A 17,330-nucleotide genomic window follows, 5' to 3' on the forward strand; every position below is an offset into this window, starting at 1 on the left:
AAGTTTTCACGTTGTGAAAATCTCTTTTGAGTAGCGTTGGTTTTGAGAAGAACCTGTGGTTAACGACTCAACGTTTCGACCAGTATACTCTGATCGTCTTCAGGAGAATGCTGAAGCATCAGTCTCATGAATACGATCAGAGCATACTGATCAAAACGTGAAGTTGTCAACCACCATTTTTTTCAGGACCAACCTTTACTTATTTATAAATAGAAAATTAATCAGACCACTATTAAAGGCAGTGGACACTATTGGTAATATTGTCAAAGACCAGTCTTCTCACTTGGTGTATCTCAACCTATGCATAAAATAACAAACCTGTGAAAATTTGAGCTCAATTGGTCGCGGAAGTTGCGAGATGAAAATGAAAGAAAAATCACCCTTGTCACACGAACTTGTGCGCTTTAAGATGCTCCATTTCGTGACCACAAATTTTAAATCTGAGGTCTCGAAATCAAATTCGTGGTAAATTACTTGTTTCTCGGAAACTGCATCACTTCAGAGGGAGCCGTTTCTAACAACGTTTTATACTATCAACATCTCCCCATAACTTACCAGGTAAGGTTTTATGCTAATAATAATTTTGAGTAATTACCAATACTGTACACTGCCTTTAATGGTAATAGAATATTCACCAGGAGAAAAAGATGGAACTCTTTAGCAGTAAGGTGTATGATGTCGACTCAGAGATTAATACAACTAACTAATTAACATTATAAAGAGGTTTAACTATTTATCAGTTTCAACGAACATTGTACAGTAACTTGAACAAAATATAGGAGTTATTAAACATGCTACTGTAGTCATTTTCAAAACTCCTTACACTTGCACTGAGAAAGTTTATTTGCTTCGTTTAATTTATGCAAAGTCTCCATTCTGACCTGGATATGCCATGTTGTGAGCACCCTCTGTTGATCTTTGCATAGAAAATGCAAGCAGGATACTCGACATCGGTTATTACAGACCTTCATTATCGGGCAGTCATTTTGACGGATTGCTTCATGGTGGAGCGATGATAGTCAGAACGCTTTAGGCTTGTATTCCGTGTTGCTCCACCTGAGGCTGTCTACAAATTGGCAGCTACGGCTAAATTACTGTGTCTAAATGCACTATGATGTCCTTAAATAGCTACAAAGTTAGCAGTACTAATTGTGGCCGCCAATTCGGATACGGCCCAATTCACAATTCCAACAACACAAGGAAACACTTTGGAACTCTAGGTGGCGGCAGACACACGAGGTAAAGTTGTCTAAAAGGACTCGCCTAACTCTTTAGAATGTACACATTTCCTGGAAAAATACATTTTTCCTGAAATTCTGTTGCTAGGTATCCCTAGAAGTCTCAAAATAATATTGGGTAAAAAATTAACGGCAAATACTTATGATTACTTATCGGGGATCCACACTGAAGTCAAATCTTCTGAAGATTAAAAAGTTGTGACAACAACAGAGAGGGAGCCCTGAGTGCTTGCAGCAGAGAGTGAGGTTGCTTTCAAGTAAGAAATACAATGGTACAAAAAATTATACTTTGCATTGTCAAGTTAAATGCTTTTATTTATAAATAATGTTTACATAGTCAGTGTATGTACAGAGCGGAACCATCGACCTTTAATTGATAAAATATGTTAAGTGTGATATCTTTACAATCTATTTAATACAATACTTAAAGATAACCTCTGTTTTGGAAACTTTGTTTAAACTTTTTGTTGAAAGTAAAAAATAAAAAAAATAAAAAACACCTCATCATCTTTCAAATTAGTTTAGTCTTGACGCCATTTTGAATTATTGCGATCCAGCGCAGTTCCAATCTACCAGCCACCCATTGGTTTCAATTTGAATTCAAAGCTAAACGCTCAGTAGAAATCAAAGTTACACTAATGGTTGTTGAATTTAGGATTATTTAACAATTGGCAGTAAATGTTCTTAAAGGCTCCTTTTCAACCAGCAAACCCACGTTGAAAAACTACAAGACAAAAGGGCAGTAGCTGGAGGACAGGTCCCATTTCTAATCATCTATATCTGAATTTTTAATGGATATATTTCCAGGTGCAACCAATGGCTACCTCCAACCCTGGTTCGGTGCAACCGATTATTTCTAAAGAAACATTAGATCACCATACATGATAAAGTCTACCGACATACATTCGCCACCACGATTACCAATTCTCAATGCTCTTACCGACACAAATATTTCTCTCTTTCTCTCAACTCTGCACCTTTGCTCCTCTCATTTTTTAAACATTTCCATTTAGCGCACTCTAAAATTCCCTGCACTCTTCCATACACATTCCATCTTCTCTGCATCCTGCCTCTGCCTTTCACAAAATAAGCCTCAGAAAATGAAAATATAAAGAAAGTAAAGACATTTAATATTTTCACCGTCAACCTCTTAAAGGAAACTGAATACAGTTTTTCCACCAAAATGTTACACTTGGCATCAAAGGTGTTGTCACACATATAGCTCGAAAGAATACAAATATGCGCCATATATGGTGTTAAAATAACACTAATTTCTGTCAAAACATTATTGGTGTTATATTAACACCATACAAAGTTTATTTTGACTCCGTCTTCGGTATCTATGTGACAAAACCCATGTTGTCAATTTAACACCTCGGTTTTTGTATCCAGACAGATTTCGCTGGCGGTTATTATCAGGAGACTACTTCCATTCACACTTTTTCACATCAACTCCTCAAAATCTGCTCAGCACTTTAACTCCTTACCTCCACAAAACTCATCTGATCCTCACATACTACCCACTCCATCGACTGGAATGGGTGACTTTGGAACGCTAGGTGAAAGCAGATTTACAAGGTAAATGTCCATTGTTTTTCTTAGTTTACAGCCTTTAACGAAACCACGGCTGAGGCTCCGGATTCGGTTTACACTAGCTTGGCTCGCGGTAATGTTTTGACAATTGGCCCGTGCTTTGCGCACGTGCTCAGTCAGCCTTCGACGAGATAACGAAGCCTAGAGCCGAATCCACAGCCGAAGCCGTGGTTTCGTGAAGGGCAGACCAATGGATTTTACCTGGTAAGTCTACACTGCTGCCACCAAGCGTCCCAAAGGTCCCCCATTTGCTATCCTCGTTTTACCATGTCTCATTTTGTGCATACATCGTGATGATGCATTATCAGAAACCGACTTCCTTCCTGTTAATAAACAGTGGATAAATCTGTAAAGTGCAATGAAATATCATAAAATACTTAATGTACAAGATAAATATTACAAGTCAAACACTCAGGTTGAATGTACAAAAGAAATCATCGTATAATACTTCCTATATAACAATAATACCATCATTAAACGGATGCTTTAAGCATATTCACAATAACTGTGCATAAATTATTAAAAAGAATGAAAGCACCAAGAAAAAATATTTGCCACAATCAGAACGTTAACAGTACAAACAGCAATGAAAGAAAGATATTATATTAATAATATAAAAGTATCTTTTTACATATTATCAGCAGCTGCTCGGAAAAGTAGACTGGTCCCTTTATAAGTGAACTGTATTTAGCGCCTCATTTCCGGGATACAACATAGGGTACTACTCGTCAAGAAACGTTTGGGGAAAAAGAAACCAACACTGTAAAAACTCGGGTGTTAAAATTGACTTCTTTACTTTTGGCCAATACTTTTCGAGCCCCACATCCTTGTGCTCTCAAGTTCTGCAGTCTAACCAATGGACGATCATGGCAAACTCTCTTTGGTTTTGTAACAACACCTAAAGTGTCAATTTAACACACCGATTTTGCAGTGCACCATTGCCACATGACGACAGACATATCTTAGCTGCTTTTCTGACAACATTGCGAAATTTGCTGCAATATTGTTCTTACTTCCAAATCACCTATACGAAGAGGGACAGTACCAAATTTCACTCGAGAAACACGAAAAATCAATAAATAATGTCTCAGGAAAATGTCTGATTCTTGTTCTGGCAAGTTTTATGGGTTAAAGGTTTTGAAATACCTGCAAGAAATCTATCACAGTCTGATGTTTCGACACTAGCAGAGTTTTTCTCCAATGCTAAATGGAATACCTGTGAATGAAATACCTGTAAGAAGATGTCCAGAACATCGGTTGACGAGTCAGGCTATCATTCTTGACTTGCTTCCCGTGTGCTCGGGGTTCGAATCCTACTGAGACGATAGCCTCCAAGATGGTGAAATAACGTTCGACGTACAACCCGCTCCGTGTAGGCCATGTTGGGTTCCCTTTACTTGCAGCTGTGTTTCCTACTTCAGTGAACATACGTAAAGACAAATCTTTTAAGGAGAACAAAGGTCTCCGAGACGATGGTAACATTCAACCAATTTGAATCAAACTTAAACAGTTCCTCATTCTACACAAAGATCAATGGAGTCTAACACGCTCCGTGGAATGTTTCTGGTTAGTGGCCCTCAGCGTTCAGCATTTTCTGTATGTTTTGCTTAGTATTGTGTAGCCTGAACATCTGACGTCACACTTCGAGGCTCATGAATAAAGCCAGAGAGTGACCTCAGTCCTAGGTCAATCTCCATTCATAATCACATTTCACATATATCCATAATACAGACGACCGAATAGTGCAGCTGCCAAACGTACTCTTGGACCAATCAAAACACAAACAGAAAGCCTACGTCACTGCACGTTCATCCAATGAAATTATTGTATCCATTGAAATCACTAATTCTGAAAAAGTACCTGTCTGTATCCTTGCGGGTAAAGACAGGGTACCAGTCTAGTGGGGTGGTGACCATGAAGCACGCCCTCAGCGTTCAACATTCTCCGTGAAAGGTTTCATCTCCTGTGATAGTTGATCTATTGATGTTGAACCACCAACGTTCTTGCGGAATGTTACAGCCAGAACTACTTCTGATGAGGTTGCCATCACACATGAGCCATTAGTGTGCGTCCGCCGGCGAGATGAAGTTCCAAACTTGTATCGACTCTTGTCGATTCGACGCCTGATGGCCATCCGCACCTGAGGGGTAAAAGAAAATATATTTTGAGGGGGACAAATTTTACTTACACTTTATCAAACAACTCCAGTATACTTAATGCTACAAGTTGTTTGAAGCTAATCCTGACTTTTTACTTATTTCGAAAGTTACTGAAATTTTTAACTCGACAATGGCGAAGTTTTCCAGACAAGCTTTTCAAACTTTAAACTCAGCGTTTCATTCCAAATTCAGTCCGGCTAACTTAATTAAATCTTCATATCTACAAGCTAAAATATATACAAAAACTATTTTTCGGAGTCAGGTGAGCTTTAGTCAATCCATAACCTTGGCTCCAAACTTTCAAAGTACTTTGTATAAACAAAGAGAGAGCCTTCTATTCTCAGAAGCTGAAATTCAACACTGGGTCTTAAACCCTGGCCACATCCTATGATAATGTGTAGTCAGAACATATGCATATGACCAATGAGAGTGGTCCCAAACTGCCTTCCAAATTCGAGTAAAACAGTGGGAACAATTTAGGCCCAGCAATAAGACAACAATTATGACAAAGAAAGCAAGCATTCATGTTTGGGCAAATCAACCCGAATCAACAGAAAATCTTCGGAAAATTAAACCCACCTCAGCGTTCATGAAACAGTAAATAACCGCCACGAAAACCCCCTGTAAAAAAAAAAGAAACAAATCAAAACTTCATTAGATCATCATCAACCACTAAAATGTTAAATTTCCGTTCAATAGCTATGAAAATAGTTATCATGGTTCCACATTTGTTTCCATTTCATTTAGTGAAAAAACAGACCCTAGCTTTTCTTAGGAGTGGGATGCAATTTATTTTCTTCGTCTGTCGACAAGCCACCCACACATGTCAGGGGATACTCAGTCTTCCCTTACAATTTGTCATCTTGTACAAACTGAAAGTTAAATTTCCGAGGATATTAAAGCCTGAGTGAGACGTGGCGTGTTTCGGAGATTACCGATCCAGCAATTTTGTTTCTATTTTAAATTTTCAGGTGAGGGGGTTGGGACCATGTGGGTGAAAAATTTACCATCAGTAGGGAGTTTCTTTTGTTAACATTGTTTTCAAACTTGTCTGAAGAATTCCATTGGATGATAAGGTTGGTGGCTTTATATCTCAAGGGTCCGCAGAAAAGGTTGACGGGGTCGTGTCTGGGAACGAGTGGGAACTGTTTTGTTAGAAAGTACCAAGTTAAGACACGTGGGAATTTCAGAACTTGGGCTGTTTTTTCTTTTGAAATATATTTCAGAACTGTGGGTGAATGGGAACCAAATAATATTCATTTTCCCTGATAGTCTGCTGCTAGACTGGCAACAGGTTATGGGTTCGAATCCCACCGGAGTATTATGCTAGTGATTTTTGTTTACAGAACTCGGGAAAGTATCGAGTGTATAGCGCTTAATACACTAATCAGTGCAAGGGTAACAATAACATTCAGTTTTACATGAACAATAATAAAGGATGTATCTTGGAATTTGATCTTCAGGGCAAAGACCTTATGCATTGACGTCATCCAGCGGCCATCTTAGTGGAAACGAAACCATCGAAACGCACAGATTTGTACGCGCGGCGCACAGGATTGGCCAATGAACAACCTCCTTTTGACCTGTAGGTGAGGGCGCCCTACTGAAATGACATCATGTGCATAAGGTCTATTAGCACCAGTACGACTTTACATGTAGGTAAGTTACTGTTTTACACGAAACAATGAGCGAATCATATACTTTAGATCAAGTGGAACATTTTACCTGTCCGGATTGGAGCACAGCGTTTGTTGCGTGGTACATCTGTTGTGATACACCGCCCTCACTCGGTATATCCCAGATATAAATCAGATACGTCATCCCGAGTAGCGGGAAAAGTACAGCCACGGCTTTCACGGATTTCCTGTTTTAAAGAACAAAGAACAACAGAAGTGATTTGAGGCAATGGTGAGGTATCAATATGTACATGGTTTACTGTAACACCATGTGTATATTCAGGCCTGAAAACGTCTTGCCTGTAAATCTACTTGCTGGGTAGATTATGTTCATTTGAGAACTTGACTTGCTATATTATATTCTACTACCGCGGAGTAGATTGTTTCGGAACTCGGGAAACTTCTACTTTTATTTCAGAGTAGATTTTCGATCGAACGATAGAAATAAAAACGATAGAAACATCAACATCAACAAGCAATACTGTGATAGTGAGATTCAGTTTCGCAGTTTCCCCACTCCATACAAAACTTGCCTCAACTTAAAGTAAATTGAATCCCACACAAAAGTCTTAAATGGGAGGGTGGATAGCATTCTGAATGCTCCAGCAAACATTATTCCCATTGAAACCCAACTCGTGTTGATACAAACTCAAGGAGTGTGCAGTCAATGACATTTCTATTGCTTCAAATCTATAGACGTGAAAACATTGCCACGGTAACCCAAGACTGACACGTAAGCAATGGGTAGAATATGAAAACATTAGTTGAATTCAACTACGCAAGGATGGTTGTCTACTTCAAGTTTGTTTAATATCAGGGAGTTTGGTTCGCCGAGGAGCCAGAGATATCCCAAGGGTTGGTTTAGCACAATGCTGCCCCCAACAAAATACACACAACATCACTTACAAGCTCACAGTCAGGGTGAATCTACTAGGGGAGTAGAAGAGAACGGGTCAACAAAAGGGATAAATTTGTCAGAAAAGGTGACGAGGAATTGAGGAAATCGATTGCAAAGGTCGGGTTACCTCATTTGAGCTGTCTCTACCGTGTTGCTAGCTCGGAGCTTGGTGACTAGAATTCTCACTATATTGATCAGGAAAAACGAATTCACCTGTGTGTGATGATTAAAGAAAAAAAGGTGGAAAGCAGAGAACGTTAAAGGCACTGTACACTATTGGTAATTTACTCGAAATAATTGATAGCGTAAAACGAACTTGGTAACGAGCAATGGTGAGTTGTTGGTGGTACAGAACATTGTTAGAAACGTCTCCCTCTGAAGTAAACGTAGTTTTTTAGAAAGATATATAAATTAAAAGACTTCAGGCCTAATTCCTTCTATAGGGCATCTGAAACCACACGAATTATTTGTGCAACAAGGGTGTTTTTCTTTCATTATTCTCTTGCAACTTCGATGACCAATTGCGCCAATCATTTTCACATGTTTGTTATTTAATGCATAGTCTGGGATACACCAAGTGAGAATACTGGTCTTTGACAAAATGCTACAGGTACCCAGCCGTCAATTTCACCAAACTCGTCTAAACTTGGGATGAATATTGGGACTTAATCCATCGACGTTAGGACGCATTGAACCCATCCTAAACTAGTCCTAACTCGAGATAGGATTAATCCTAGCGTTTCGAGAAATCGGATGCAGTGCCTTTAAGGAGGAGGGCGGGGCGGGGGGGTGTGTTGGAATACAAGACTGTGTAGATAAAATTGACTTGGATGTAATTAGCTCAGGGATATCACACTCTGTGTGGGCTCCAAGATCACTTCAGAGAAGGGAATTCACAACTTGTGGTTCGTCGCGAAGCCCGAGTCCAATCACCATAAAGATGATACCTCGCTTGGGACCGATACCCACTGCGTAGTGATAGGGCTAGGCACCAGTCTGTCTCGAGACCAACTCGTCATTGGCTTTCCAGGCATACGATATGGACAAAGTTTCAATTACCTGGTAATTGTTGCAACTCATGGAGGGGGGTGACCGTGACATTTACACGGCATGGATTCTTTAGTCAGAGAGGGCTAGATACAAACTTCATTTGGATTGACTGCGGCTGGACTTTACCAGTGTTTGAATTGTACTATGGCGTCACTTCACTTTACAGGAGTTTTGACAATGGGGGCGCTTTCAATGGCGAATCACGTTCACGGTTATTATTCAATATTCAATGGCGAATTAATTGCACCACGTACAGTGTCATCTTATGTTGACCGTCCGTAAGTTTGTTTCACTTTTTTTAATCACGTATACTTGGTTCACACACCCCTCAACAATTCAATACTGCGATGGAAGTATCTGCTAAACGGTAATACCTTTGGGTACCATTAATTATACCATTTATGACTGGTATCCTGCACATTTTTGTTACGCAGCAAACTGTAAGGAATTATTCTATTTGTAATCAGCTTTATAAGCTATTTTGAGATTTGGAGGAAACTATATAATATTATTGCGCACAGATATTTTGGAAAATGATATTTTGGCTGGTAACCTAACTAAAGTAAGCATAACTTTATTGTGCTTAGCTACCATTTTGCTCTGAAAAGCAGCTCTATGTAATTAGAGATCTGGAGATCTGGGCTCAATATCATAAAGCCTGTTAGCACAAACATTTGCTAAGCAAGACAGAAAATGATTGCTCAACAGAAACTTGTCACCTGCCAAAATTCCATAAGATTTCGTTGGAACTGGTGCCCCACAGAAATTCGCTTAGCCGCAGTATTTTTTGCTTAGTAGCTTTTATTAAATCTAGCCCAGTACTACTCACTACAGCTTCGGCACCGAGGCCTACGGGGCTCGAAGTAGTAACCACTTGATATCTTGGGTTTTTTTTTTTTACAAGCAAAAGTAATATTTCTTACAAACCGCAGGCATGATTGAAAAAGTGTAATTACTAACCAAAATGGCAGCGATCATCGGTACTCTGATGAGCCAGATGTACGGAAGCTGGTGATACCTCACCCAGCATGGATCCAGTTCGTTATCGTTGAAGAGTACCATCAGTAAAGCCCACACATTGGTGAAGAACAACGGGGAACCTACAGATAAGAGAAACAAATATTTCATTGAAATGTATTGAAATATTATTTCTATTTATGTTCGGCCTCGAATCGGTTTTTGCTACATTGGTACAAACCGGTTCCTAATTTTTAGACATATAATATCATTCATACAGTTTCAAAGACACCGGACACTATTGGTAATTGTCAAAGTATATGCTACCATTGTTTGAGTAAATACCAATAGACCTTATGCACATGACGTCATTTCAGTAGGGCGCCCTCACCTAGAGGTCAAAAGGAGGTTGTTCATTGGCCAATCCTGTGCGCCGCGCGTACAAATCTGTGCGTTTCGATTGTTTCGTCACCGTTTTTCCACTAAGATGGCCGCTGGATGACGTCAATGCATTAGGTCTACAGTGTCCAGTGCATTTAAGCCGGAGCCAAAGCCTTAGCAGGAGCTAAAGCCTAGCCGAAGCCTCAGCCTTAACCCTGGTATCCAAACCAATCACTGGCATGGATGCAAAATGAATCGTCTACACACAACGCAAATCGTTCAGTTCCTCTTCTTTAACAATAATCAATGACGTCACAGTTCTCTGTCGAAAGTGCACAAGGTGTTTGCCAAGACGACTAGAGGAATCTGGTTCACAGCTGAGCCAATAGTGCATCCCCAGTTATATTGGTTTACTTTCCAAGCACGGCTCTGATTATCCACATTAAAACTGTATTATGACTAATGGGCGAATCTGTTTGTCTCAGACTGCTTTGGGGATAGTTACATAATTGCCCCCAGGAATCATCCAAATTAAATGATTTGTTATGACTAAAGGAATTAATCTGTTTGTCTTCGAATGTTTTGCTTGGGAGATTTAGTTACATAATTGCCCCTTGTGCATCAACCGTTCTTTATGGTAGCTGCCTTAAATTCCTGTACCTGCATTTCAAACAATATTATACATTACATTTCCCATATCTTGAAATGAATTTATTATTATTGATCTCGATTCTGAACAATCTATGAACTATTTGAACAAGACGCGTCTTTGCATTTGGCTGTCACGTACGAGTACACGCCACGTCTTCCCGATTACTCCCACGTCTTAGGCTTCCTCAGCCTCCCAACCTCCCCACCCCTAGCCCTGAGCAAATGGCAATCGTTTAAAGCAATGCCTGGAAGAGTACATCTGAAAACCACTCGCAAAGAACTATTGGTAACATTCGCTAAATGGCTTTTACAATTCAAGAAAAAGAAATTCGTGATATGTATTTCTGAAAATGAACTTAGAGTTGTAATTCTTAAGATTATTGGCAAGGTTGTTTATTTTTGGAAAATAAAATGGTTGCAAGTTTTCAATAATTGGAAATGATTTTTTTAGTATTGATCTCGATTCTGAACAACCTATGAACTATTTGAAAAAGACGCGCTTTGCATTTGTACCGTAGTACGAGGATACGCACGTCTAACCGATTACTCCATGGCTTCCTCAACCAACCAATTGCAAACTCCCCTTCCCAAGCCCTGAGCCAATAGCAGTCGTTTAAAGCAATGCCGGTACACAAATGTTTTGTGGAATGGTACATCTGAAAACCACTCATAAGGAACTAATGGTAACATTAGCTAAATGGTTTTTACAATATAAGGAAAAAAAGAAGAAAATTTTCATGATAAGTATTTGCTATTGCTGTTTGTATATTTATATTTTTATATCTATTTTTATATCTATATTTAAATTTATTGCTGTGCTCTTGACGACCAGCTTGAGAGCAAAGCCTCTTGCTGGGTTTCTTTTGGACAATCCTTCGTGCTCCAGCTATTTTTTCCCCCTTCCTCTGTATGATATGTGTTGTATATTTTAATGTTTTTACCTAATAAATGTGCATTATTGTACTTTTACTCTACCCTTGAAATGAAATAAATAAATAAATAATTTGGTTTTTTTTTAAATAAATCTAATCTTGATTCGGGTCACATGGGGCTTGGCCCATTTATGAGTCAGTATGACCCCGAATGGAGTAATTTGGCAGAATCGGGGTTAAAATCCCATATTAAAACCCCATATTTGTTTGCCATTATGTGATTTACATCGTAACATTAACATTGTGTAGTTTATGCTAATATATTCATCTGCTGCGTATTATTTGGTACCAGTACAGTTTCAAAACTGATGATTGTTTAACATTAATATCATGAATTAATAACTTCAACTTAACGGCCAAACCAAGGGTATTTCTTTAAAGGGCTTGTTACCTTTTGCATATCACATTGAATGCCTACTCACTGTGAATGAAGATGTATGCAATAAAATTTACCTGTAAAAGTTTTAGCTTCATTGGTGCTCAGGTATTTGAGAATGTTTGTATAGTTTTTTTGGTGAGAAACACAGAGCGATGTTGTCAGGAGAGTCGCGTAAATATCAGTATTGGTAAATAGTTTTAGTCTCCGAAGACGAAGCTGATTTTCGTTACATTGTTTTACTAATTTCTAAAAAACTACAGCACCCCAGCAAGTAATATTTTGAGGAAAGCTTTCTACCATTATTATTTTCAAACCGTGTAAGTTTAAAGTAAATCTGTTGACATTGTGTTTTGTGTCGTACAAAAAGAACCAACACCCTTTAAAACCGAGTGCTCTTGAACAGTCACCACTGACTGACCGTGAAAAGTGCATTCTGCTACGGGGAGTAATCTGTATGTACACAGGCGTAGTCTTCCGATCAGTCAATAATACAGACTCCTCTTTCTAAAAATTCGTTTACTCATTAACTTCATGATGGAAGGAGATCCTGAAGATCTGGATGACGTGTGGATAGTGAGGCTAAGCACTTGCGATGTAAAGGAGGCAAATCGAGACCAACGCGACTGTGTCATTTGATCCAGATCTGCAGTTGATAATAATCTTTGATCTCTAACTTTATAGATTTTAAATTGTGAATTACCAAAAAGATTATTGATAAGTAGGTTTTTGAAGTGCGTTTAAAAAAAAAATACATTTCCGTAATTAAAGGATGGTAACAGAAATTTATAAGGTGATAAATGCTCCATGCTCACAGATTATTTGGTTTGTAAGAGTTTGTTTCAATCGTAAAGTGTGTACACGTGTCTCGATGGTATCTCTATTTAAGGACTCAAAAGACAGTTCACTGGTGTCAAATTGTATGTTTGAGTATGCCAGGCAACAAGAAATACGCAAAGGGTTTCGTCTGTTTTGAAAGCGACCTCTTTTAAAAAAACAAAAGTTGCAATTTAATTTTGATTCTTAATATGTGTAATGGAGACTGTATCACAGCTATGAGTATTTCAAGTTTCAATATAGCACAGAAGTTCAAGGGCAAGCAAGGGTTCTACGCAAAAACTGGGGTGTCACATAACAAAATTGATACCAAAGAGTAACAAAAAGTTACACCATAAGGTGTTAAAAAAAACTAATGTCTGCAAAACAATTACACGTATGTTATTTTAACACCATTTGACGTTAATTTTGATTATCTTGGCTCAATTTCACAGAGCTGTTTAAGCAACAAGTATTGCTTAACAATTTTCTGCTAAGCAAAACCGAGCAGGATACCAACCACCGTAAATGTTATGCTGTATTTTGGCTGGTAACCTTATTCTAGTAAGCGTAATTTTGTATTTTGCTTATAACTACTTTGTTGTGCTTAAGCAGCTCTATTGAAATGGGAAATGTTTTGTTTATATGTGACAACAACCATGGTGCCAATTCTTTCTTTTCCTTTTTTTCAGTGTATAGGAACAGTGGAATGTTATTTTGTCTATGGTGCCTGCCGTACACTCACCCCATCCAATGAAGAGATATAGCTTGAAGTTAGATTCGTTGCTAAACACAGCCACGGCTATTCGACTAGTCAGGAATAATCCTTCCACGAACATCCAGAAGATGTTTGCCATAGTGAAGTATTCCAAGAGTACCTTCAGGAGACGGCAAAAGGCAACCTGTATGTAATCAACAGCAATTACAAGAAAAACAAATGGTCAATCATGATGATTAAATCGCCCAGACATTCTTTGCCGTACAATTCCCACTCTAAAATCTACCAGGACTCCAATTCACAGAGCTGCTTAAAGACAGTGGACACTATTGGTAATTGTCAAAGACCAGTCTTCTCACTTGGTGTATCTCAACATATGCATAAAATAACAAACTTGTGAACATTTGAGCTCAATCGGTAGTCGAAGTTGCGAGATAATAATGAAAGAAAAAACACCCGTGTTACACGAAGTTGTGTGCTTTCAGATGCTTGATTTCGAGACCTCAAATTCTAAATCTAAGGTCTTTGAAATCAAATTTCTGGAAAATTACTTCTATCTCGAAAAGTACGTTACTTCAGAGGGAGCCGTTTCTTACAGTGTTTTATACTATCAACCTCTCCCCATTACTCGTTGCCAAGTAAAGTTTTATGCTCATAACTATTTTGAGTAGTTACCATTAGTGTCCACTGCCTTTAAGCTGGAAATCTAGCTTGTCAATTTTCTGATAAGAAAATAGGAGCATGTTTCAATCATTAATGGTACACCGTGACTTTGGATGGTAACCTTATTCTTATAAGCAATTGTTTTGTGCTTTGCTTCTTTTTTTGTCCTCAAGCAGATCTATGAAAGTAGGCCCAGGTCGGAATCCGGATCATAAAAAGGTAGTTAAAACGGTATTTCAGCTTTGAATCGGGGTCATTCTGAACCCTTTGTGGGTCATTTTGACCCAGATACCCGGTCATACTGACTCAGAATTGGGTCAGGCCACACGGGATCCGGATCCGGGAAAATTCTGACCCATTTTAGAGTGGGTATTTTATTGTCTCACGGGTTGCAGTCATATATAGTTTGGGATCTTTTGGTTTTATTAACATATTTTAAATATAATTTTAACATTACTTATTCGTCATTAACCCATTCAAGTTTGGGGTTTCCACCAAACAAACTTGTATATAAAACAACGATTGAAAAAAAGCAAATCGAATGAGTGGAAATAGACTGACCTGAATTGAACAAACTTGTCTTTGTTCAATCCAAATTATTAAACATCTTTTTTTTCTAGAACGAACCGAAGTAAAACCTAATCACACACGGCCTAACACACTCATCTAATATCCAGAAACAACTTCAAGCCTGACAACAATTAAACAAAAAAACTGTCAGAAAGCTTCCAATCCAACAAGCCACAATTTAATTTCAGTATTTTGTCTCGTGAACCACACACAGGGACAATTATTAATACCAGCATTTATCTACGATAAGGGAAAACCATTACTCACGACACCTGTTCGTCATTAAAAAAGTACATTTCAAATTAAATCGTGGCACAGGAAAAGGTTGAATGCCCAAAATAACAACTTATAAGGATGAACGAATGCCTGGATCGACCGCTTTATCCCTACATCGTCAGACGGGATGACTATAAACTCCTACGGCTGTGTTACTGGCTCGGGTAACATTTACGTCCGGTGTCAGATGCAATTGTGTCCGCTATGCAATGATGTCCGCTCTGGACACTTTTGCATATGCAATCGTGTCCGGGGCTATGCAAAAACCGTCCAGCGGACATGTACATGACTGTACATAACCTACGTATATGCAGCATGAATACTCACGTATTTTATGATTGCAGCGACTACCCAACGGCCGAACATTTCCCATGTCATTCATGACATGCACTTATAGCTTGTAAAAAAAAGCGAACGTGTTCCGTCGACCAAGGGTGTTTAATTTACTGCAATGGCGGTTTTGCACGGGGGCGGACACAACTGCACATGCAAATGTGTCCGGGCGGACACAATTGCATTATGCAGCAGCGTCCGGGCAGACACGATTGCATATGCAAAACCGTCCGGCGGACATTAATGCATATGCAATAATGTCTTTTGATTTTGATAAAAAAAAAAAAAAAAAAAAAAAAAAAAAAAAAAAAAAATCTTCTTTCTATTCTGGGGTAATTAGCAAAATCTCCAGAAAGGCTGACCTACCAAAAATTGAAAAGAAAGCTGAAGTTTAGCTGTCTTAAATTTTACTTCTTGATTGGTTTTCAACAGGCTGGGAGACATAACATATACTTTGAGCAATTCTAGCATTTAGCATTGGTTGCTGTTTATTTTGTGTGGTACACCACTTAAGGGTTATAGAGACACTGCCCCTGCGGATGTCTGAAACTCTAGGCAAATCTCCTTGGTAATATATATTGGGTTTTGTAACATCTGAGCGGTGCAACACGAAACCCCCTTCTCGCTTGTTAAAACTTCATGGGTTTCAATATTAGCTTACATTTTATAGACTTATTAGGAAAAGTGTCAACGATCAATTAGATTTTAATACTTGAGTATGAATCAGATATGTTATTTAAAACTTTAATATATAAATCAACGCTATCTATTTCAGTGCTATGCATAACTTCCCAACCACTTTTTTTCTTCTTTTAACTTTTTGTGGTCAACTTGTATTGTTTTTTGGCGTTTAATTACATATCAAGATTCATAAACTCAAATTACGAATTCAAGGCGAGAAGATCAACTTCTTGACCAACAGGAATTGCTTCAAAGCAACTCTCTGGATGTCATCATAAATTGTCTATATCCATTTTGGTTTGCACAACCTAAAGACTTGAGAGAGTTTTGGTGACGAAAGAAAGTACTCATTTATATCGTGTAATAATGCTGGCTTCTTATATTGTGCTCATATCCCTCACTCGGTGAAGCTGAAGACGATTCAATGTTCAGTATTTTCCTGTAAGATATTGTAGAGACACGGTTTTTCAATCCAGAAACCACATTCCCTTTCCGAGAAGAGCTTGAGTCCGGTTCTCTTATCCGCTCGGCCCCGACTCAAACACGCCGGTGTCTCATGCAATTATTATGTCCCCTATGCAATACTATCCGGATGACCTTATTGCATATGCAATAATGTCCGCCGGACGGTTTTGCTTATGCAATCGTGTCCGCCCGGACGCTGCTGCATAATGCAATAGTGTCCACCCGGACACATTTGCATATGCAGTTGTGTCCGCCCCGTGCAAAACCGTCCTTGCAGTAAATTAAACGCCCTTGGTCCATGCACGGAGATAAAACACGTTCGCCATTTTTTTTATAAGCTAAGTGCATGTCATGAATGACATGGGAAATGTTCGGCCGTTGGGTATTCGCTGCAATCATAAATACGTGAACACTCATGCTGCATATACGTATGTTCAGTGCATGCACGCTCGCTTACGCGCGCACAGTACATGTACAGGCACAGGCATGTACATGTCCGCCGGACGGTTTTTGCATAGCCCCGGACACGATTGCATATGCAAAAGTGTCCGGAGCAGACAGTTTTGCATGGCGGACACAATTGCATCTGACACCGGGTGTAATATTGCATGCGGAAGTATAATAATATTTTAAAGGCCGTATATTAGTATGCGAACTGGCGTCTACAGCTACGGCTACGACTATTCCTAAGGGTGTTGCTAAGGACATCCTATTCTACAACTAATGATGACGCGTAAATCTAGCCGTAGCCGTTACTGTAGCCGCCAATTCGGACACAGTCTGAGGTTGATTCCGTTATGAAACTCAATACAAACCACGACCGAACTTTAAACCAATCACTGATTAACCGTTAACAATAGCAAGAAACTTTTCGGTACCAAAGAACTGTGTTATTTA

General features: G+C 38.9%; 1 protein-coding gene across 2 annotated transcripts in view; it reads right to left on the minus strand.

Annotated features, from left to right (window-relative positions):
• Positions 1-1,475: 1,475 nt before the first annotated feature.
• Positions 1,476-17,330, minus strand: part of LOC139949054 (corticotropin-releasing factor receptor 2-like) — a 105,574-nt gene continuing 89,719 nt past the window's right edge. For both annotated transcript variants that reach the window (XM_071947457.1, XM_071947458.1), the window contains exons 7-12: positions 13,473-13,629; positions 9,575-9,714; positions 7,692-7,777; positions 6,716-6,854; positions 5,570-5,611; positions 1,476-4,971 (exon numbers count right to left, since the gene is read on the minus strand). In XM_071947457.1, coding sequence (XP_071803558.1) covers positions 4,759-4,971; positions 5,570-5,611; positions 6,716-6,854; positions 7,692-7,777; positions 9,575-9,714; positions 13,473-13,629 — 777 coding nt within the window. In that variant the 3' untranslated portion in view covers positions 1,476-4,758. The remainder of the gene's footprint in view (positions 4,972-5,569; positions 5,612-6,715; positions 6,855-7,691; positions 7,778-9,574; positions 9,715-13,472; positions 13,630-17,330) is intronic.

The sequence above is a fragment of the Asterias amurensis genome, chromosome 16 (genome assembly GCF_032118995.1).
Source record: "Asterias amurensis chromosome 16, ASM3211899v1".
Classification (NCBI taxonomy): domain Eukaryota; kingdom Metazoa; phylum Echinodermata; class Asteroidea; order Forcipulatida; family Asteriidae; genus Asterias; species Asterias amurensis.